Source organism: Fusarium tjaetaba (assembly GCF_013396195.1).
Source record: "Fusarium tjaetaba strain NRRL 66243 chromosome Unknown NRRL66243_c0000239, whole genome shotgun sequence".
NCBI classification, from domain to species: domain Eukaryota; kingdom Fungi; phylum Ascomycota; class Sordariomycetes; order Hypocreales; family Nectriaceae; genus Fusarium; species Fusarium tjaetaba.
In genome coordinates, this window is record NW_023501435.1 from 38,078 (window position 1) to 58,924 (window position 20,847).

General features: G+C 49.1%; 6 protein-coding genes across 6 annotated transcripts; 2 read left to right on the forward strand and 4 right to left on the reverse strand.

Moving 5' to 3' along the window:
- Positions 1-1,943: 1,943 nt before the first annotated feature.
- On the reverse strand, positions 1,944-4,128 carry FTJAE_10301 (GAL4-like transcriptional activator; the record flags this gene model as incomplete). Its single annotated transcript, XM_037343130.1, has 6 exons — positions 1,944-2,823; positions 2,883-3,488; positions 3,539-3,769; positions 3,825-3,925; positions 3,982-4,001; positions 4,059-4,128. 6 exons carry the CDS (start codon positions 4,126-4,128, stop codon positions 1,944-1,946), a joined length of 1,908 nt encoding a protein of 635 aa, XP_037202564.1.
- A 3,144-nt stretch (positions 4,129-7,272) lies between these two features.
- On the forward strand, positions 7,273-10,246 carry FTJAE_10302 (purine utilization positive regulator; the record flags this gene model as incomplete). Its single annotated transcript, XM_037343131.1, has 4 exons — positions 7,273-7,601; positions 7,678-8,066; positions 8,122-8,863; positions 8,914-10,246. 4 exons carry the CDS (start codon positions 7,273-7,275, stop codon positions 10,244-10,246), a joined length of 2,793 nt encoding a protein of 930 aa, XP_037202565.1.
- Positions 10,247-10,534: 288 nt separating this feature from the next.
- FTJAE_10303 (uncharacterized protein) lies at positions 10,535-12,908 on the reverse strand (the record flags this gene model as incomplete). The annotated part of the gene is made up of 2 exons (XM_037343132.1): positions 10,535-12,623; positions 12,709-12,908. 2 exons carry the CDS (start codon positions 12,906-12,908, stop codon positions 10,535-10,537), a joined length of 2,289 nt encoding a protein of 762 aa, XP_037202566.1.
- Positions 12,909-13,824: 916 nt separating this feature from the next.
- On the reverse strand, positions 13,825-15,706 carry FTJAE_10304 (molybdenum cofactor sulfurase; the record flags this gene model as incomplete). Its single annotated transcript, XM_037343133.1, has 5 exons — positions 13,825-14,029; positions 14,075-14,496; positions 14,548-15,458; positions 15,517-15,634; positions 15,704-15,706. The coding sequence occupies 5 exons, from the start codon at positions 15,704-15,706 to the stop codon at positions 13,825-13,827; spliced, it is 1,659 nt and encodes a 552-aa protein (XP_037202567.1).
- A 1,420-nt stretch (positions 15,707-17,126) lies between these two features.
- Positions 17,127-17,967, reverse strand: FTJAE_10305 (cytosolic Cu Zn superoxide dismutase; the record flags this gene model as incomplete). Its single annotated transcript, XM_037343134.1, has 2 exons — positions 17,127-17,650; positions 17,700-17,967. The coding sequence occupies 2 exons, from the start codon at positions 17,965-17,967 to the stop codon at positions 17,127-17,129; spliced, it is 792 nt and encodes a 263-aa protein (XP_037202568.1).
- A 2,031-nt stretch (positions 17,968-19,998) lies between these two features.
- FTJAE_10306 (uncharacterized protein) lies at positions 19,999-20,400 on the forward strand (the record flags this gene model as incomplete). The annotated part of the gene is made up of 3 exons (XM_037343135.1): positions 19,999-20,036; positions 20,099-20,249; positions 20,326-20,400. 3 exons carry the CDS (start codon positions 19,999-20,001, stop codon positions 20,398-20,400), a joined length of 264 nt encoding a protein of 87 aa, XP_037202569.1.
- Positions 20,401-20,847: the final 447 nt, after the last annotated feature.

Sequence of the window (20,847 nt, forward strand, 5' to 3'; positions counted from 1 at the left end):
GTCGCTGACCCCTGCCATGCCCTCCACCGGCTCGGCGCCTCTGTCAGTTTTGGGTGGCATGCTTAACGCCTGTTGGAGCAATTTCTTCCTGGCGTTCTCTTAGACCTCGACTCTCTTTGGAATTGGCTTCCTTGGGGGAGTGGAGAATGGGGGGGATGTCTTTTTGCGGCTGATGATGGCCATACCGCGTGGCCAGATGGCAGGGCATCAAAAGCTACGATTGGTGGAATATCTCAGGAAATAATTCCTCCGTCAGAAATAGTCAAAATTTAACTCTGCCCGTGCTAGACCCGTTCTGAGCCAAGCTCCATTGGTCTCCACCTCCACGATTCACCCGTGCGGAGTAGACCGCTTCTCGTTTTCCTGGATCTCTTCCCCGCATTGGACTTGCCTTGGTTATGGAGAAGAATCTCGGAGAGAAAGCAAATAAAGATAAGCGGTTATTGGGGAGTGATTACTCCGTGATCTTTGGTGTTCTATCTTAGGGAGGTATGCTGCGATATGCTACGATTAGTAGCTGAGCCTGATGGCGCCACTTCGTATATACCTTTGACAGTTGAGTCTATCTCAACAGCACAGAGAGTCATGTAACCCCAAAACGGGTCCTCCAACTTGAAAACGACCTCATGGATGATGGACGTAGGTAGTAGACTTGGTCAAGGCGCAGCATGGCTTGGTTGACTCCAAAACTGAACTACATAGCTCCAGCTCCAGCACCAGCTCCAGCACTTGCCAAGACATCGACCCCTTATTCAGCCCGATCTTACACCCTCTTACAAGTTGTCATATTGCATCTTGGCCATACCGCTTAGACGGCAACATCAACACACCACACCATAAATCTCAATGCCAAGTGCGATCAACCCAGGGTCTCAAGCGCCACCGACAACGGACCGATGCTCCCTTTGTGACGACGTTGTACATATCTTACCTTACAAGTGTTTGGCCTTTGCAGAGTACCTAACTAATAGCTATTCTTCACAGTTTCCCTCTCCTTGATAGCAGCACCGTTAACGTTAACTGACTCTTTGGCGAGAGGACGTTCAACATAAAACCAAATCAGGCGACACCTATGTTCCGGCGGGGTCGGCCGATTGCTAGATAAATGAGAGTGAATACTCTCTATGTACCATATTTCTGCCTTGACTCCATCATTCCAACTCCGAATGACAGCATTGTCACCCCCAAACTTTGCGTCCATCCCCGTCATTTCCACACCAAACAATGCAGCTTTCGGCTAAATTTGAATCGATGCAGTGGTTTTCATCATACTTCCCTAACATTGACCAATAGCTTGCTTTACGGGGTTCTAGTCGTAGTCACAAAATGCATTGTCTTTCTAAAATACCTTAGGTTGACAACCTATTCAGTCCTGTCAATGAAACTCTTACACCATGAAGCATCCTGATTCGAAACCACCCTCATAGTAATTGAATCTCGATTCATACCAGCAATAGGTTTCACCCTATACACGGCTAAACCGCGAACATCGAGAATATTACGAATTCAAACCTCCTATCTAATCTATTGAATGGCCTTACAAAGATATACATAAGAATTGGGATTGTATGTCACTTTGGAATTGTTTGAAAGGTAATGTTCATAAACATGCCCATACGCAAATTCTTTACTTCCTATGGCTTATGCGGTCCGGCCGACCCACATCGATGAAATTGCACACTCCAACTCCTAATCAACGCATTGAACAAGGTATGATACACTGCATCTCGGCATACTAGGAAGTCAGGCTTTAACTCTACCCAAAATCTAACCTAAGAGCCTCAATCCTAGAGCGTGCTTTGGAATTAAACATGAGGAGTGTTTCTACCCTCATCTTCCAAGCCCAGCTCCTGGGATGTATTATTAGGAGTCGTCACCGTGAGCATTTGTGTAAGATCAACCCCTCCCCATGGCATCTCCTTGATTTGCTGTGAGATTTGTATTTAAAACCCAGCCTGAGTTTGGGGTGGTATACCCCTGCCTTGATACTGTAATTGATACTGTTCTCTAGCGGTATCCCGTGCTTGCTTTCGCCTCGAAAGTCGTTCCACCATTTCCTGGGATATCATACTAAAGCTTTCTCTCCAGGTCGAGGCATCTGCCCAACGGTCTCCGTAGGTATCTAATGTCTGTGAGACCTTATCGAGACATCTCAAGCTGCGATCGAGATTATCCTCTCCATTCATCCCTTGGGGTTGCAGTCGCCTTGGGAGAGGAGGCGCAGGTGCAGCACCTGGGCGAGAAATCGGAATTGGAACCGGCATTCCCGAGAGAAGCATATCTTCTGCATCTCTTAGAACCGCGAGGAACTGATTCGCCATAAAATAGACCCTCAACACGTCATGGTATGTATAGAACCCGGAGTTTTGTGCACCATGTGCTATCTCATGGACAGTGTCAAGGTAGGCCATCGAATGCTCAAAAATCAGGATACGGTTATAGTCGGTAATGCTGGGTGCCCTGGCCGAGGGTGCAATACAGTAGACGTAGCTATACCTCAGCTCTTGGTCGAACAATTGTCTGATTTCAGGGGCCAGATTTGTCGGCAGAGTGTCTTGCCATTCGCGCATATCAAGACACATTTTCCAAATATAGGAGATTGGATCCTGCAGAGGGACTGAACCTGATTGGTACAACTCCTGGTACCAATGGGATTGCGCTCGTCGGAGTTGAAAGAGCAGTAGAGCAGGGTCCGCGGGCTGGGGCCCGGTGATGGGACCTGACGCAGAACTCTTTCTCCCGTTACTAGATGCCTGGGGAAAGGCGACATTGACAGTATCATCAGTGAACGAGAATGTTCGCGCATGGACCATACTAATGGCACTAAAGTGCAGATTAGCAGGTGCGGGCTTGGTTAAAAAGGAAGGGTTATGAAGACTTACCGGTCAAGAGCGTAGACGCAGTAAAAGATCTTGCGTCGCATGTCCAGAGAAGCTTTGTCAGGGACAGAAGACGAAGGAGGGTCTTGGTGAAAACCCAGGTCAACTATCGCACGGGCTGTGAAACCTATCAAATGCCAGCTATCGAAGTGGGCAGGGTCCAACATGGCATACTGCGTCAAAAGAAGAAGCGACTGGATTTGCGTCACGTATCCGGGGGTGAGAGCACCATCGGCATGGTTCATAGCTCTTGACGCATACTCGAGGCCAGTAAGATAGTGTGTATCCTGGCTACGTTTGCTTTGGGCTATAGAGCCAATGGCAAGGACCATGTACACCATCCAGTAGTCCGAGTCTTTGATGGTCCGGGTATCTTCTTGATAGATGTCGTCAAGAGCGGTTAAAAGTGAGGTTTCTGAAAAGCAGGGGAACAACGAATAGACATTGTCCATGTAATGCTGGACCAGCACATGAGCAGTTTGCCTTGGAGGTAAGCGGGCTTGGTCAGACTCTGGAAGGGCATCGTTCGTTGTTGCCGCCAAGACAAGTCTAGCAAAAGTCATGTTTGTTGATATGGGTTCAAAGTCTCGCGTTGTGGCATTGACAGAACTAACGAGGCATATTAGCATAAAGGGACTTGGCTGCTGTTCAGTACTTACAGAAAGCCAAAGTCGGATACAAGAGAGTTGACATCAGAAGTCTCCCGCTTTTGCGCCGCTTTGCGATGTATAGCGGCACGAATGAGCGCAAGAGAGTCTCTACGGTCCATCTGTTGCACATTGAAGGCCGATGCATCTGTATCATGGAGTGCAACGGATGCCTTGCGTGATTTTGCAAACTGAAGCCGCTTTTCAAGCTTCTCTATGCGCAATTCCAGGGCCGCCACGTAACTGAACACAAAGATTAGATGGGCTCTCGCTCTCAACGACCAAGTTATCGACCAACCTTCTCTCCTTGCCCCGAGCGAACTGATCGTTTGCTGCTGAACACTCATTTGAACGGCCAGCCTTTTCGCAAGCTGTACAAGCCGGGAGTTTGCCATCACACTGTATGATATTAGCCACTGTCCGAAACATATGAGCGGCAAGCTAGTTGCGTTTACCTTGACCTTGGCAGCGCGGCCTTATACATGAAGCCAGTCAGCAAACATGACCCCTCGAATATAGGCTCACTACTTACACCGAGAGCAAGCGGACACTGGCCTTGACACCCTCAAAAGCGGGTTGTGAGAGAAACTCGGACGTGGCATTTTTTCCAAGTCTGTAGATGCCGACCTAGCACAAGGTATCGACGGCAAAAGTCCTGAGGGACTGATAGGGCAGAGTGTCCGTGCAATCAACTACAATAAGCGCAACGAATAGAGCTTGACTGGAGATAGTAGGTGATGGGTGAGGTCTGGGGTAACAGTTCGTTCGACTGTTGTCAAATTTCTCCACTCGGAAGCGGGACAATCAAGACCACGAGGACCAGGTTTGTTCCAGGAGTCAGTGGATCGACCTGTAATCTAAGCCGTTGACTCCGGGGATACACAGAGATTGTAGTTGGCCTTTGAAGAACCTCAAGGAGCCTGACCACAACGTGAAGCGCAATCAGAAAGAGGCGTGGGAAATGGGCGCGGTCTTGTGCAGGCAGGCAATCCACTGTTCCGTGGCGTCGTTGGCTAGTTCTTCTGAGTGGACGGTTGCGGGACAATCATCCAGGAATGGACTTAAAAAAGAACTCGATGCGTCGGTAACGCGTTGTATTGGGGTTTCAGAACTCTCTACAAGTTTCTGGAAAAGATAGGCTCAGATGATGACGGGAGGGAAGTGGCATCTCAACCGCAAAACATGGCAATGTAGGTAGTTTTGTCGACAACAAAGGTAACAAAGTGCTATTGTCTCATCGAGTCGACTCGTGTCCCTCGAGTTGTCGAGCGGGGCGGGGCAACAGATGTGGGTGGATAGGCACCTTTAGAGAATAGATGGCGTAGTAGTAGTGCGGTTATACAGCGGCACAAATGACGATTATGAGCAAGAGGTACAGGTTCTATTATATGATCCGTGGCGGGCAGTCTTAGTATTGAAGAGCGTTGCTATTCTGATGGCGATAATAGTTGTTTATTGTGTACCAAGAATGTCAGCGGCATGAGTGTAAGGAAGAAAAAAAGATAAGCGCGTGCCTCCCGTCTATGACAGGATGGACAGTTTAGGTGTTTGTTATTGGCAAGTAAGCTCATCCCAGGCGGGCGTCAGTAAAACAACTACCTAAGTACTAACCTCGGTTCATGAGTGTAGGTAAACTCTATTCACCAACCCCAGAACAAAATTCAGGAACAGTGATCAATGACTCCCCGAAGCTTGAATATCCAATATGCCAATTCCCGGGCACTAGCGAATTTCCCTGTATACAAAGGTTCCGAACTCTATCGTATGCTGTCTCATCATGCCATATTAAGCCACCGCAATGCAGAGCTGTAGAACCAGGGCGAACTTAGGATACGACGAATCTTAGACGGACGGGCCGGATTCATTTCCCCGATGCACGTCAGTTCAATACTATTACTTTAAATACTGCCGAATACCTTAGTCAATGTGTCTGTGTACGTACTTGGCCTGCAGAATACTGTGCAATCATAACTCCCTTCGACCTCATTTGACACGCCAAGGTCTGTTGGTTTTGGAGCTATATGTCTCTCTACTTGACTAAACCTCTCATTCTTGGACTGTCGACAACTAAAAATGCTATAACATCAAGGACCGAGTTACAGTCTGTAAGCCCGACTGAGGAGCGATAAGATTGGAATTTGTATCGACAAAACAAAGCATCAGATATTGGACGTGGGATGGCAAGGGTTTGTAGCTTATTTGCTTATTTATCAACCGATAGAGGCGCGAACAGACTTCGAGGCTAAAGTAGGATACCTTTATAGCGGGTCTGGTGAGCAAGGCATCCAATCCATGGCAGATGAAAACAGAACATATCATGCATGCATAAAATAGGTAGCTGTGTATTCGCCCGATGGCACATCCGGCTGGAGATAGAATCAATTCCGCACGGTACTTGATCAAGTTCCGCGGCCCATAAAATAACACGATGTGACACGATGTTTGGTCAAAGCTGGAGTGGGCTTTATCAGATTACGGCAGATGCCTGAATCTATAACAGGGAATCATATGGGTCCTTTGAGGTACCTTACTACGTGTTGTGAGGGACTTCCTGAACATATTTGCGCGACATGTCATTGCTGACACGAGTATCACATATGCATTATTCTTTGTACGCGCGCCATCTAGGTAATGTCGCATACGGCCTCTCGGCCACATGATCCACGCGAGATGCATGTCCTGGAATCAAACGTTGAAGGTCCCAGAGCGGGCTGGCCGAACAATAAAATTCATCATAATTCAGCACCTGTCACTCAAGGATCTGCACTAATAGAAGCTAAGACTAGTCCTGTCGAGGTAAAGTCAATTTTCGCCCACCTTATCTGGGGCATGTTTCTTCAATGCTGAAACATTCATCACTCAGCCAATAAGTTACCAATGTTGTCGCCGAGCCAAACAGCTCGTGACTTCTGGTACTCATCAAGAAACCTGCAAACTTTATCCTTCTGGCGGATCCAAGCATATAAACTATGGTCTTGTGGTTTAGACCAGCAAAATATCGGTGTCAATGTCTATTCTAGCTACTAAGCTATTTTCTCTTGTTTTTCACCGAAGGCCCTAATTCTCTAGGTCAACTTACTAAGGTATTGGTGATGCGTTGACATCCATACCTGACCCGCCTGCCCAGCCTTCTGTGCCGCTTTCAACTCCAGTGGAGGCTCCAAATTTCTCAGGGTCTTGTTAGCGAGCATCGAGACCTCGAACACTTTCCCCGCTATTGCAACCTCGTTTGCCCTGGACGCTTGGGCGTCGCAAGAGTCAAGCAGCCAATCAGCAACACCTAACTTGCCCATCGACCTGTTGCCTTGCCCCTCGTTTCCGCGTCGTCGAGGACCTGACCTGCTTTGGCGTACATCCATCCATCCATACCTCACTCACTCACCTGGGTAGGTACACAATCACTTTGCCTGTGCCCTCTACCTTACCAAATACTCCCACAACACAAGCGCCTGGCCAATACTATTCAGTCAACCTGCGGTGATGTTGCCATCAGCGTATACATCCCTTAACATCACGGATTATCCATAAACGCCTACTCAGGTCCTGGAGCTAGAATCTATCATCATCGTTTGGGTTCAAGACCCCGGCCCGTTCCTGTGCCTTGTTTGCTTTGTTTGCATTCCTCCTGTGCGTGCGTAACGGTGCCTCTCAGCGCATCGGCCTCTCGATATCGATAATCTCGGCATCGGATGCCTGCGCGCGACCAAGTTCAACCTACCTCATAGGCGATTTCGCCGATATATTCAATGGACCCGGCAGACATCTTCCGACAAGGCCTTGGCCAAGTCGCTCCCCGCCAGAATCCCGTTTTCATGGGTCACCCTCAACACCATATGGTCCAGTTCCAGCAGCAGCCGCCACCTCCGCCGGCCTTCAGGAAACCTGCACAGCAGACCGACGAAACTTCGGATGGTGACGGCTCGAGTCACCGCATTGCCCACACTCTGACTGCTTGCTGCCGTTGCCGACAGGTACCTATCCCCTTGGTGCAACTCGATAATCTGAGCTACATGCTAATGTATTCCTATGTAGAGGAAAACTCGATGCGATCCAACTTTGCCCCGCTGTTTGCCATGTGAAAGATCCGGATCGACTTGCGAATACCTTGATGCAGCCAAAGGTCGCAAAATCAACAGGCATTATGTTATCAGGCTACAAGACAAAGTCAGGCAACTCGAGGCCGAGCTTAGCCAATATACCGACGACGAAAATGAGTATCCTACAAGTAATGAAGACATGGTACGGCCCGGTGGAATGGTTCGTCTGAATGGTGGCGATGAGACCCCTCGATACCTAGGACCCAGTAGCGGTATCGCAATGACACGTCTTCTTATGGAGCAAGCAAAACGATACACTGATTCAAAGCGCATATCCGATCTCATCCCCAGTGTACGCGCCAGACAAGCTCGTATGCAGTCCATACAAATGACAGGACCTTCGGCAAGGAGAAAGAGTTACCCCATGATTAGCCAGCATCCAGCCGAGAGTCTGCCCACAAGAGCCGTTGCCGATAAGTTACTGGAGATCTTTAACCAGAAAGGTAAAACCTCAAGCCTGTTATGAATTACAGCATTCGGAATGCTAACTTATCAAAGCTCAACTCTTCTGGCCTGTTCTTCACGAAAAGGATCTTCTACAGGATCTGGATGCGGTCTACAATGGCGACACTGATCCTTATCGGCTTTTTATTGTCAGAATGCTTGTAGCCATCAGCTTACAAAAGCTTGACACACAATATGCTGGCTTGGCAGACAGCTACTACTTGGCAGCAATGCAACTGTTCGAAGACGTCGTCCGCCCCAAGGATCTCAAGACATTGCAATGTCTCGTGCTTCTCGGACAATATTCGCTTCTTACCCCTACAAGGACGCCCATCTACTATGTGATCGGCCTGGCAGCTAGAATATGCCAACAGGAAGGACTAGCCAGCGAGAAGACTATTTCTACAGGGTACAACTTGGATGCCAAAACAATTGATATGAGGAGGCGGATCATCTGGACTGTCGCCGCGATGGAATATGGCTTGGCGCACAGCATGGGTAGGCCCAACAGTTTTGCGACAGGCGACGACCGACTAGACGTCGAATTCTTCGCAGCAGTCGACGACGACAACATCACCGACCAGGGCATCCAGCCAGGCCCTCCCAGTGAGCGCAAACTTGTTGCCATTCATTTCTACAGAATGAGAATGTGCCAGGCCGAGATCCGAAGGGCTTTGTATGAGAAGAAGAAGGAAGAACCGAAGCACGACTCGCACCCTTGGTTTGCAAGGATTGAGAAAATGAACAAAGAATGGCTAGATGCATCACCCACGAGCCCCGATTGGTGCAAGCCTTGGTATGTCCTCCTCCATTTTATTGCTCTCTATGTCTAATGCGATTCGATAGGTTCACCGGCAGGTATCATCAGATGAGGATATTCATGTATAGACCCTCTCCGCAGATCCCAAAGCCATCACCTCGCGCCGCGGCGATTTGTTACGAGAGCGCAGCGTACATCATACAGCTCAATGCTAAGCAGATGGGAAGTGGCGCGGATCTCACATGGGTTTTCCTTCTGACCGTGAACATGTCCCTCAACACACTCTTGTGGACTGTTTCGTATCCAGAAGTGCGCCGAGCGCACCCCCGTCATGAGGTTGAAACTCTCGTTCAGACTTCTATGGAGGTTTTGGATCGCTGTACAGAAAGATGGCCCGGGACTGCGTCCGCCTCACAACTTTACTCCATCTTCTCGAAAGCTTGTTTGCAAGGCTACGATGAGCGCCCAATGACGGGACAGACAGCCGGCTTCTTCACCACGCCCCCTTCCTTCGCAGACCCTAACTCGCCCGAAGCCTTCCAGAACCTTCAACAAGTCCAGGCCCCTTATCAGAACCCACCTCAGTTCAATCATGTATTCAACTCACCGCCAGAGGCCATGACCGCTTACGCCTTCGATCCCAACTTCCCTCCACCTCAACCGAGCTTCAGGTCTAACTCCATCTTCTTCAACCCTGCGAGCAATGAACCTACTACGGGACGAAGATTCTCATACTTCCCACCCGACTTCATGCAGCCCGGCGAGACCATGATGGATGACCCAACACCGCCAGCCACCACGACCCCTGAGCAACATATGACATCGCCTCCAGATCACATGTCAGAGCAATTGCCAACTCCTCCTGACAGCATTCCGACCGGCAATATGACAACACCAACCCCTAGCAACACTTTATCGCCCGCGAACACCCTGACGGCCCATCCTACCCCCATTATGCAGCATGCCTCGCCGGCTGGAGTTTCTCTGGTGCCCGTGCAGACGAACATGTCCCCTCCTATCAAGATTGAACAATCCCAACGTGGGCCCACGTTTGTTGTACCTCAAAACCCACAGGCTGCACCTACTCAAAGACCTCTACCAACCCCAAACGGTATTGGGGATTGGTTCTCGCCTCCTGCGCCATTTATTTCCCCGTACGCTTTTAACAACATGAGCAACAGTTTCTTCAACGATTCCATGGCGAATCCTGGGAACTATGGAGATATGTCAGGCTCTGGTCTTGGGTTACAGAATATTCAAGGTGGGAATGCTCCTCCTCAGTTTGACTATGGTTTTGCCAGGCAGGGTAGCCTTACACAGTCTCAGCAGCTTGAGTTGATGAATGTGCTTGAGACGGAGGGTATGGGGGACATTGATGCGTTCCTCAACGGGGGGAACATATCTAACAGGTGGTATTAAGGTTATTGCTGAATACAAGATAGGATAGAATGAATTTAGGCAACGGATTGGTTTCACAGGATATATAAGCATGGGCGGCGTTTCTTGGTTATAAAACATTAGACATTGTCTGCGGAAGGACGCTTGAATTATAGACCTGCTCCTGTTTCGAGTCTTGATTTATACTGTATGAAATGCATTGGCCATGAAAAGTCCCGCCCCGAGACCACTTAGTGAAGTACACGAAATATCATTTTTCAGATATCAATCAAATGGCGGCCAAGTAAACAGAGGGTTAGCAAAGGGTCGTTACAGCAGCATAGATTCTTTGTCATCTTCAAGGTTCCTCTTCTCTGGAGGACCAGCTTCACTTGCCCTGCTGACAGGCTTCTTGGTACGCTTCTTGCGCCGCGTGGTGCCAGTGACACGGGGTACTTTCTGCACCCACTGTCCAATAAGGCTAGCCCTCACACTGTAAAGGGGGTAGTCGTTGCTATCTTCGTCAGACCATCCCTTGAGACCTGAATTATTAGTAGATGTTGCATTGGATGAAGAGCCGTTGGCAGCAGCAGCGGCAGTTGCTGCACGTTCTCTCTCATCGCGCTTCTCTCTAGCCATCAGGGATGCACGGAACGTAGCATCGTCACAGACTCGTTCATCATTAAGGGCTTCGTAGACTCGCTGGTTGTGTTCCCGTTTGAGCTGACGCTCCTTGTCTGCCGGACTTGGTTCGGCTGGTCTAGCGTTGTCAGATCCACCATTGATCAGAGATGCGGCGGCGGCGGCAGCTTCCTTGCGAGTAGTACCGATGTGCATCTTTGAGACATTCTGGGGCAGGGTATCGTATAAGAACGGGAGGGGCGCAGGTATGCATAAGGTCTCCCAAGAGGCGCTGAGCTGTAGCCAGTTATCGTCGGCACGACGGAGAATTTCGACCCAGTCAGACCGAGCAGCAGAACGACTAGGTTGGAAGACCGGATAGCCATCGGCGATACGGATCAGCCTTGCCGCCATGTAGGTATGGCGTTCAAGCTCCTTGGTCGAAGTTTGGGCGAGGCAGTGGCAAAGGAGGAGGGAGTGAAGGGCGTCGGCCATAAGGGGGTGGTAGGTCGACCATTCGCATGTCTGGGGCACATCGAAAAGCGGTGTTTTGCCATTGGAGGTTGTCAACTCTTGGCTAGGATATGAAGGGAGGTCTGAAGGGGGGACGGCGGCGAAGAGTTCCGAAATGGCGTAAGTGGTATGTGGCTCGAGAGAGTATGTGGCCTCAGAAGGGCGAGGGTTGCGGGTGCCTTTTGCGGAGGAATTGACTCGATCATTAAAGTCCTTTGCGATGGAGGACGGTAAATTGGGGGAGTAGTCAAAATGTGACATAAAGGCGAGGAGATCTCGGATCGCCAATTTTGCGTACTTCTTGACAAGCTTCCGCGCTTCGGTCTGTTCACGGAGAGACTTTTCGTCAATCTCTGGCGACTTGCGGCCGCTGACTTCTGTATCAAAGGCCTCGCCTGGCCTGTGCGAATCGGCATGCCCACTCTGGCTCTGACTTGTTGGGATGCCATCTCCGATATGCTGGCATGCCACTGATAGATACGCCGCGCCACGAAGGAACAACAGCTGAGATTCCAAACTACTCGGTTGCTCTTTCTCAGATGGGACGATGTCCTGGCGCCATCGTCTACCCCGATGTGAATACTGGGACTCTAGTTCGTCGCCACTGAGTCGATGTGGCTGTTGATGTATTCGACACACTGCGAGAGCGGCCGTCAAGTCATGAGCCGCACCTTCATAATCCTCCTTGAAAGTTTTGACGATTGCACGCGTTCGGAGAGCTTCGCCCTCGTTGGGCCTCTCGGATATGATGTCTGTCAAAGGCTGAAGACTAGTTGACTCTGCCAACTGACGCGAGGGTATTTTCTCATGAAAGAAATGTACATATTTGGCATCTGGATCCTGTGGGTTACGCAACAGCACCATCGCCCCAATTTCGTCAATCGGTGATGCACCCTGCATTGTTGCAACGCTGCAAGCAATCTCATCCAGATGGTATGCACGGCTAAGCTTCTGGCTTGCCTGCTCCCTCATCCGAAACTTGCGCTCGCGGCTCAATCTTGTCCCGTGTCCTGGCCCCGTCATTCCCAACACAGACATAGGAGATGCGCCGGGTAGCCCACCATGGACGTTAGTCAACACGGGTGAGGCAATGTCACTAGCAGCTCTCACGGCGAGATTGGTGGCTTCGTCGACGAGACGGCGAATTTTCAGTAGGTCATAGAGGACGGCAGGGTCAATAGGACACGGCCGCGGGGTATTGTAGTTGATGTTGGCAATAGTTTCGAGGAGCTCGATAGGCATCTGGAGCCATGGACCGTGGAAAGCGGATATGTATCGCCAATGCCTAAGGTAAAGCGTCAACGGGGTAATCGAATGGATCGCAAATGGCCACCTTGCAAGAAAAATCAGCGGCGCATAACCAAACCTACTTATTCCGGCAAATATTAAGAGTCTGGAAAGAAGAAGATGAGGAAGAAGAATCATCCTTGGGCATCTTTGGTTTCTTCTTTTGACTGCCTCCGTTTGTATCCATAGTATTCGAGGTTTGTGGATGCGTTTGCGAAGCGTTGTCCAGGGTCGCATTCTGCCCCTCACCACCAGGAGTTTGGCTGCCTTTTTGCTTTGCCATTTTTTGTACCGAAATCGCGGCGTAGGCAAAGAGCGCGAGCAGATGCCTTGTGCGCTGGTACAAAATCTGGAGACCCTCGAACCGGCTTGATCGCAGACCGCAATGTGTAGATCGATAATGAATGGTGTATTCTGGTATCGAAGACGTGGGGTAAGTGTAAAGAATCTAGTTGCGACGGTTGCATGAGGGACGAGAGGAAAAGGCTAAAAAATTGCGACTATATTGATGTTGGCTGGGAGGAAGCTCTTGATAAGGATTTGTGGTCCAAAAACAATAAAATCGTCGGACTGCTATTGTGTTCGAGCGCAGGAAATCGTCATGTTTTTCTGTAGTACAGGAAGTAAGGTGGTTTGGATATGCAAATCACGTGAAGGCAGAGTGCTGCTGAGAAGGTGCTTCAACGATAAGCGAAGGGTAAAGGTAACCAGCAACGATCTGTAATGGAACCTGCCTTTACTTTTCAGATTGAGAATATGGACCTGATATCTCTTACAAGTGACTGTGCCAGTACTTGAATGCCATCATTGACCTGTGCCTTGTCTGATCGTCTTCTCTTTACAAGCTCCTGTTCCACGAATGTGTTGTCCCTAGCAAGAAAACGAAAGCCTGTACAAAGACGGAACGTCGCTACAATTTTGTGACTGTTGGATAATTGACGCAGCATGATCAAGATATGTTCATTACTCTCTCCCGGAAATATAAAATTATTAACGTGGGTAGACGAGGGAGTGATTAAGGTGTAGGTGACTATAGATATTCCCGTTGAGACCTATCCCCTGCGGCCTATGTAGGTAGGTCGACAGACACAAAAACCAAACAATCCCAATTCACACAAAACTCCCTCAATGCACACCGAACTCTTCAGCTGACTCCTTATGGAAATTCAGATAAGCATCAAGCTCTTTCAACACATACATCAATGCTCATAAACAAGGTCGCGCTCACTAAACTCCTTTTCGGATGTGAGATAGGGGAACTTCTCCCGTAGCGGTAAATCCTTTACTGTTCCGAGCAACCGTGGTATTGGTACGCTTTGTGTGATGAACTCGTTGGAAAGAAATGATATAAATGCCTGTATGTCTCGCTTCGTGGTCATGGGACCGAGACTCGCGCGAACGATTCTGTTCCTGTCAGTTGATAAATTTGATGAATCTGGTGAAACATACCCCGTTGGCTTATTATGTATAACTGCCATCTCGCTTGAACCACAGGCATGTCCGCTAGAGAAGATCCTGTCCCATTCCCAGTCCTCATAGTCTAAGGCTTTAGCGACACCACCAGGGCAGCAAACGCCTGAAGCATAGTCGTCAGCAGTGTTAACACGAATCCAGTTGATGCCCTTACCTCCTGCTCGTATATATACTCCAGCGCTATTGGCAAGCCTCTCTACCTCCGTCCAAGGGATATATGAACCATCTTCTCTCATAATGTTGAAGGCAAAAGTTGGCCCTTGAAGTGAAGGGTCGCCATACATGAATGGGCTATCAACATATAGCTCGATCAATGGGGATCCGTTTCGGTGTTTCAGGTCTACAAGGCGTTCATACAAGTAGCGAGCGAGATAACAGCAATGACGAGATATCATATCCTACGATCAACCGTCAGTTAATCTCAATACTAAAGTTGCATGGCAACTCACCATTGAGCCATAAAGCCTTAGGTGTGTATCAATGGCGACTCCAAGCGCCAAGATACTATGAAATGGCAGTGTGCCATCCTCGACACCTTCATGTATATCCCATATTTTGTGCAGATCCCCCAGCCCGGGAACTTTCTTCATAACCCGAGAGTCTTTTGAGGGGGATAGCTGAGCAATTGTTCCCCCACCAAAGTACCTCCTCATGTTCAGTATATGTCCAGATGCCCGCCTGACAACCAGTGCTCCCAAATCAGGGAAGCCAAATATCTTGTAAAACGAAAGACAAGTGAAATCGGGTGCATCCAGCGGATCGTGGAACAGGGAGCCGAGGGAGCTAGTCATAGCGAGAGCCGCAGCATCGAAAAGGGTATAGACATTTCGAAGCTGAGGGTGTTGTCGTATCCTTTTCGACCAGTCCTGTGGTAATCGGCGTCCACTAAGGTTGGACTGGCCTGGATATGCGAACAAGCCCAGACTGGTCGATTTTCCTCTTCGGGACTGGCAACTGAAAGGCCGCGAGATCCATTCTTCAACACTCTCATCGTCTTCGAAACAATGATAGTCCCCTGACGTAAGTGCGCGAACCCCGATAATACTCGTATGAGCTTCCTTATGGCATCCATACCAAAAGCTCTTGGTAGGGGTCTTCTCCCCGATGTCCCGAAACGCGTCAGCAACGAGCTTGATTGCAGCCGTAGCATTGGCGACGAAGACCAGGTCGAAATACTTTGGGTCAGCACCAACGAAATCAAGAGCTTTTGCACGGATATTATCAACCATATCACCCGACAACTTTGCCGGGAGATTCTCTGAGTGTGGATTGCCCCAGAGGTTACCAATCATTGCTTGGGAGAAGCCGGTTATAAGTGATCGCGCATATATGGTAGCTCCTCCATGATCAAGATAAGCCCCTGTAAGCAGGCGTCAGCGGATCTGGGGATGAAGAGCCAAGGAATGAAGCTGGCACACCTTGTGCCATGTTGGGATACTCGTATTCTCGGAAATCTTCGACCGATGAGTTGTATTCCATGTCCGGAGAACGTATATCTCGCTCTGAGCGATGTTCAAGTGCTGTATTTGTTTCTACCTGAGCACGTAGTCAGTCTCATTCCCAAGATAGACAGATTGGTGGCTCTAGATTACAAAGCTGACGTACCATGACTGAGGGGGCTATAGAGACAGTTGATGGGTTTGGGAAGGGAGAAAGACTTTCCCGAGTATTAACAGAAGATGAGACAGTCTCGGAAGATAAAACAAATGCTGATCGGTAAGAACCATCGAGATCGGTCGACAAGTACAGTACTTTAATTGACTTTGCAAGTAAGGAACCATGGTCAAGGGATATCCGGGGATAGTCACCACCTGGTTCACAGCCGCCACTCACCAACCAGAATCAATATATGACACAACTCTGATCAGATCAGCCCGGTTCCTCGGCTTGGCCTGCATCTGTATCTGCACGTCCAAGCTAGGGCAGTTTCTCTTTTTGACCCTTTCCATGTGATAGAACATTCCCGAAGTGAATACTAGTCAGCTACCCAAAGCCAAACCAAGGAAGCAATGCTGATTACAGTGACAAGGGTTTGCAGAGACTTCGGTCAAGAACTGCCTGATTTCTCAAAAGTTGAGAGCCTTGAACCTTGCTTGAATGTTGACTGATGCTTTTCATGTCGATGAGCCGAATAGCCTGTGTTCCAGCTGAAAGAAGAGATGGATGCAGCTAAACTCCTTAGGCTTGGCTGGTCAGCTCTAGTGATTCTTACGTGCGCTAGGGCCGGGCCTCGAGAACGATGATTTGGGGGCAGAGGTGCACTAAAATAGATGCAGGAAATCAATCCATGGTTGCTCGGCATCCACCCAAACGATGCGCGTAATCCTGGTCTCGATGTGAGCAGGGGTATAACAGAGTCCGGAATCTTCTACAGCAATCGACCGATACTGATACCACTACTCAACGAGGAAACAAGAAATAGTGCTTAAAATTGATGTTAATGCCTCACTTCTCACCCCGTTCTTATTAACCATGGTCTGTCGTTGTTGATTCCTGAAAGCCCTTGGCATATATTGATAACTTCGGTGGAATGGTACAGCTACAATGAATCTGATAACAGTTGGGGAAAGTTCTTGGAGGCTTTTACAAAGGTCCCTATTCGACTACTAATGGGATGGAATGAAAGCCTCCGAGACCTCCATTTAAGAACTGGATCAGCACTTCTTGCAGGTACCTTGAGCTCTATTAAACTGACATCCACAAGGTCCAACGGCCAATTCAATAGGCCAGTGACAACGGGCACATCTGCGCCGTACACTACCGGTTACCAATCTGATACCGATAACCGCTGATTTGCATTAATTTTCACCTAAACATGTACCACAGCCGAAAGACAGGTTTCAAATAAGATTCTTTTTTCATGATATCTGCTTGTCAACAAACTAGAATACCCTGCAGCTCCTATCAATCAAGCTTTGTTCAGGGGAACAACAATCTGCTTCCAGACAAGACAGAAACTTTTGGTTTTCTCAACGAACTGAACTGAAATCGCCACTCGCATTAAATACAGTTTCACCATTCACTCCCCTCACATCGCAAGAATGAGAGCAAAAACACCAGCCAGGGCAAGGTTGATCGGGAGCGTAGCAGACGAGGCACCGTTGGGACTAACAACGCTAGTCTCAGTAGAAATAGGCTTGCCGCCAGTGCTTGTGCTTGATGGAGTAGGAGTGTTCGTCTCAGGGTTGACAGTCTCAGTCGGAGTAGGGAGGTAAGCCGGGGCAGTGTAGTTCGGGTTCATAACACCCGGGTTCAGGTTCACAAAGTTGGCGCATGTTAGACGGGTCTTGTTGGCATAATGAAGAACAAAGGACCGGTTGCCAAAGTAGGCCCCGATGCCTTCCTTGGTGGAGGCATAGTAGTCGATGTAGTCGGCTGTGAAGGGGTCGCTGGTGATCTTTCCATGCTTTCCACTGTTGTCTCCAACCTGACAAGACGCAGGTTTCTCAGGGTCACAGGGAGGCTCCTCGCCACGAGCGAAAGGGTCGAGATGGGCGAGGGTGGCGGTACAGTTGCCATTCTCGGGAACAGGTTCAACATGGATGTGGTATGCTATGGCAAGGTCAGCTACAGTCTGGTTGAGCGATAGTCGAACAATTACTGAAGGGACCTCCCTCCTTGGGAAGGTTGCTGAACTGGACCTTGAACTGGACGCCGTGTCCATCACTCGGAGCTTCAGCCTGGATAAACCCCTTGACGTTGCCGTCGATTGCGGTATCTTTGAAGAAAGGCTCCTTGGGAAGGGTAGCCTTGTATTTGACACCAATAGGGTTGTCGTTAACTCTGGGAGCATCGTGAGAGTCATCCTGACCAATGACCTGTCCGGCAAGCGCCGAGAACAGGACGGCCACGATAGCTTGAGTGCGCATTTTGAGTGAGATTGTAAAGCTGTGTATGCAATCTTTGTTGTGTAGGTAGGCGATGCTGTGTGTAAGGCAAGCAGGTGCGACTAAAGACCTTGGAGGCGAAGTAAAGGTAGGATCTCGATATTAAAAGAATACGAGCGAGTGAAATGACCACTAGGGCCCGACAGAATTATTTAGGTGCTGAGGCTTGCTCAAAAGTGAATCAACGGATCCAGTCTTACGTTGTGATGAGATGGTGAACAGCGACAGTGACAATGACAGTGGCAGTGGCAGCCGAAGCTATATATAGCGTGGGCGCTGAAGCTTGCCAAGAGCGTCATCACTAGGTGATAATCCTAGAGGATAAATGAACCTGGATTGGTCTCTCAGTACAAGCCGCATAAACGAGGAAATGCTAAAGTCCCCAATCCGTGTTGGGCAAAGCCTGGCTAGCCTGGTCTGAATTTGTGCAGCAAGCAGCAACCAAAAAGAGGCTCTTTGCCTCTTCCCAACGAATGAATCGCCTAGCAGATAACGCGGGGGAGAGAGACGATCCATTCTAGGCCCGGTAGCAAGCAATAGTCTCCCTGTGCCGAGATATCTGCCCAACGATTGGTGGCCACAGGGGACAGCCCGTATTCACGAGCGACGTGGCTTAGGCTTTGCTTGTTTCAACGGACACGGCGCCATGCGTTTGTTCACCTTTTGATTCAACGGCTATGACGGCCAAGCACAGCATGGGGCATCAGCGGACAGCGTAAAAGTCCTTTGAAAGCTCTTCGGCACACGGAACCCCGTGTTTGCCAGGAGGGTGCATCGCTGACAGGCGACAGACAGCCAACAAGCAACAAGGGAGGGCTGCGTAACCTCACACGGCGTCTAAAGGCAACATCCATCTTACTGAGTCCTGGCTTAGGATCTTGCTGCTTGTGTCGCTGTTGCACAACAAGCAAAGCGTGTGCGTAATGATGGCATCACAAATTTCCTTTTAATGAGATGCTCTCAACTTCCGAGCCTTGGTATTGCCTCATTGGGGCCACTCATCTAAAGTCACTGACAAAGGCCGTCATCTGACGGAATGGAGCCCTCCGTGGTAGCTCTCTTGATCAGTAGTCTGGCGATCATAAAGATGGCGCTTACATGTTTTGTCTTGTTTTGTTTCGTTTCGTTTCGTGTTGAGCTCTGGGGTAGAGGTGTGCCTGAAGCTATTGGAGTGTGAAGCACAGAGCTTAAATGCCAAGGTCGCTCAAGACACCAATACATTTCTCAGAGGCTTAACCTCTTTGGTAGGCTCCAATGTTAGTATACACCATCCAATGCTTACCACCTGCATTGCCACAAGACAGTTCAGTTAACCTCCGAGATCAAGAACAACAGAGAAATATTTACGCAGTTTTAGTGGTTATGGCTAAACCACACACCTTGTTGGTTGGATCTTGGGTTTTAGAACTATTCAAACTGCACGCCGTGATTGTGGTTGCCTCTCGTCAGCCAAGATAATAGCTCAATTTCAATGTTACACTTCTGAACCCGAATTCCGGCTTGAGGAAGATCAGTCAACTATTCTTTCGGATCTTCACACTTGACCATCCGTGTAAGTAAGCATCTTAGAGGTAAACATTGATTTATTTTGGTCAGCACTGTTTGCTCAACTGCGTACCTACCCAGCATCAGAACAAATTAGAGAAAAACCAACATAGAACAAGCACAGAGACATGCATCTTACACTATAATAATACCTAAATAAGGGACGCACCGGAAATCTCAAGGTGTGTGCCCTGCGCGCCTAGCCCCTCTGGGCCTGTCAAGATCTACAGTAGCTGGTAGTGGCGCATACAACATGTGGCGGTGCTTGGTAGTGGCTCTTTCTCCAGCCTTGTTGCTGAGGCAGGAAAGGAGCTAAACGGCGACACATTGACGCATTACCGACCAACAGCAACGAAGCTATAGCTACTACCAAGTATCAACGTCGCAAACAACATTCCATCACCACCACACTCATCGCGATACATCGATTGGTCAACCATACTCGAGCTCTTTCCACATACACCCATAATGAAGCCCGTCGTCAGCGCCTTTAACGCGTGGTCATGGTTCGCCAATTCCTTTGAACTGCCTTGACTTTATCATGATGAAGCTAACATGAAACTTGCAGCACCGTTCTCTCTGTTTTCGCCATTGTCATCCTCAGCGCCCTCGCAGGTCTCTACCGAAGCAACCATGAAGAATTCACGGGTGGCGTAGATGATCCCGAAGATGGGAAGGCAGTCTCAGACACCATCTTCGTCGCTGTCCTCGTCTACGTTGTACGTCCTTTCACGATCAAACAGATTGGCCATCCATGGCCCGAACCCAATCTCGCATCTTTGCTGACAGCAATAGGCTTTCTTCGTCTTTTGTGGCTTCCAAGGATTCCTCCATACTCGAGAAAGCCGTCGAGGCGCGATCGCTCTGTAACAATACTACCGATCGGCGAGCAGAGCACGACACGGAACCTGGCGTCCTGGGAATCTTTATTGATTTGAGTTTAGAATGGCATTGTATTTGAAAGACGAGCATTATAGTTGTATGGGCAAAAGAGAAGATCACCATGAGATGATGATCAAGACGACGCGTATACTGTCTATAGGCACGCTATGTACGAATATTCTTTGGCTTAGACGGTTTATTCAGTTTTGCTTCCTACTACTTATCTTGTAGTAACCTGCTGTCTTGTGAGGCTCAAGTCATTTAACTATGTTGAATGACCCGGCCAGCGGTAGCTACACATGTTCAAGCTTGGCTGTTGTAGCTATGTTCGATTGGCCACCTTTCCGGTATCTCTCAACTGAGAGTGTCAATCCGTAAGTGCGCGGATGGGAAGGGAAATGGATGCTCCGCGATGCATCCTTACTACGCACAACA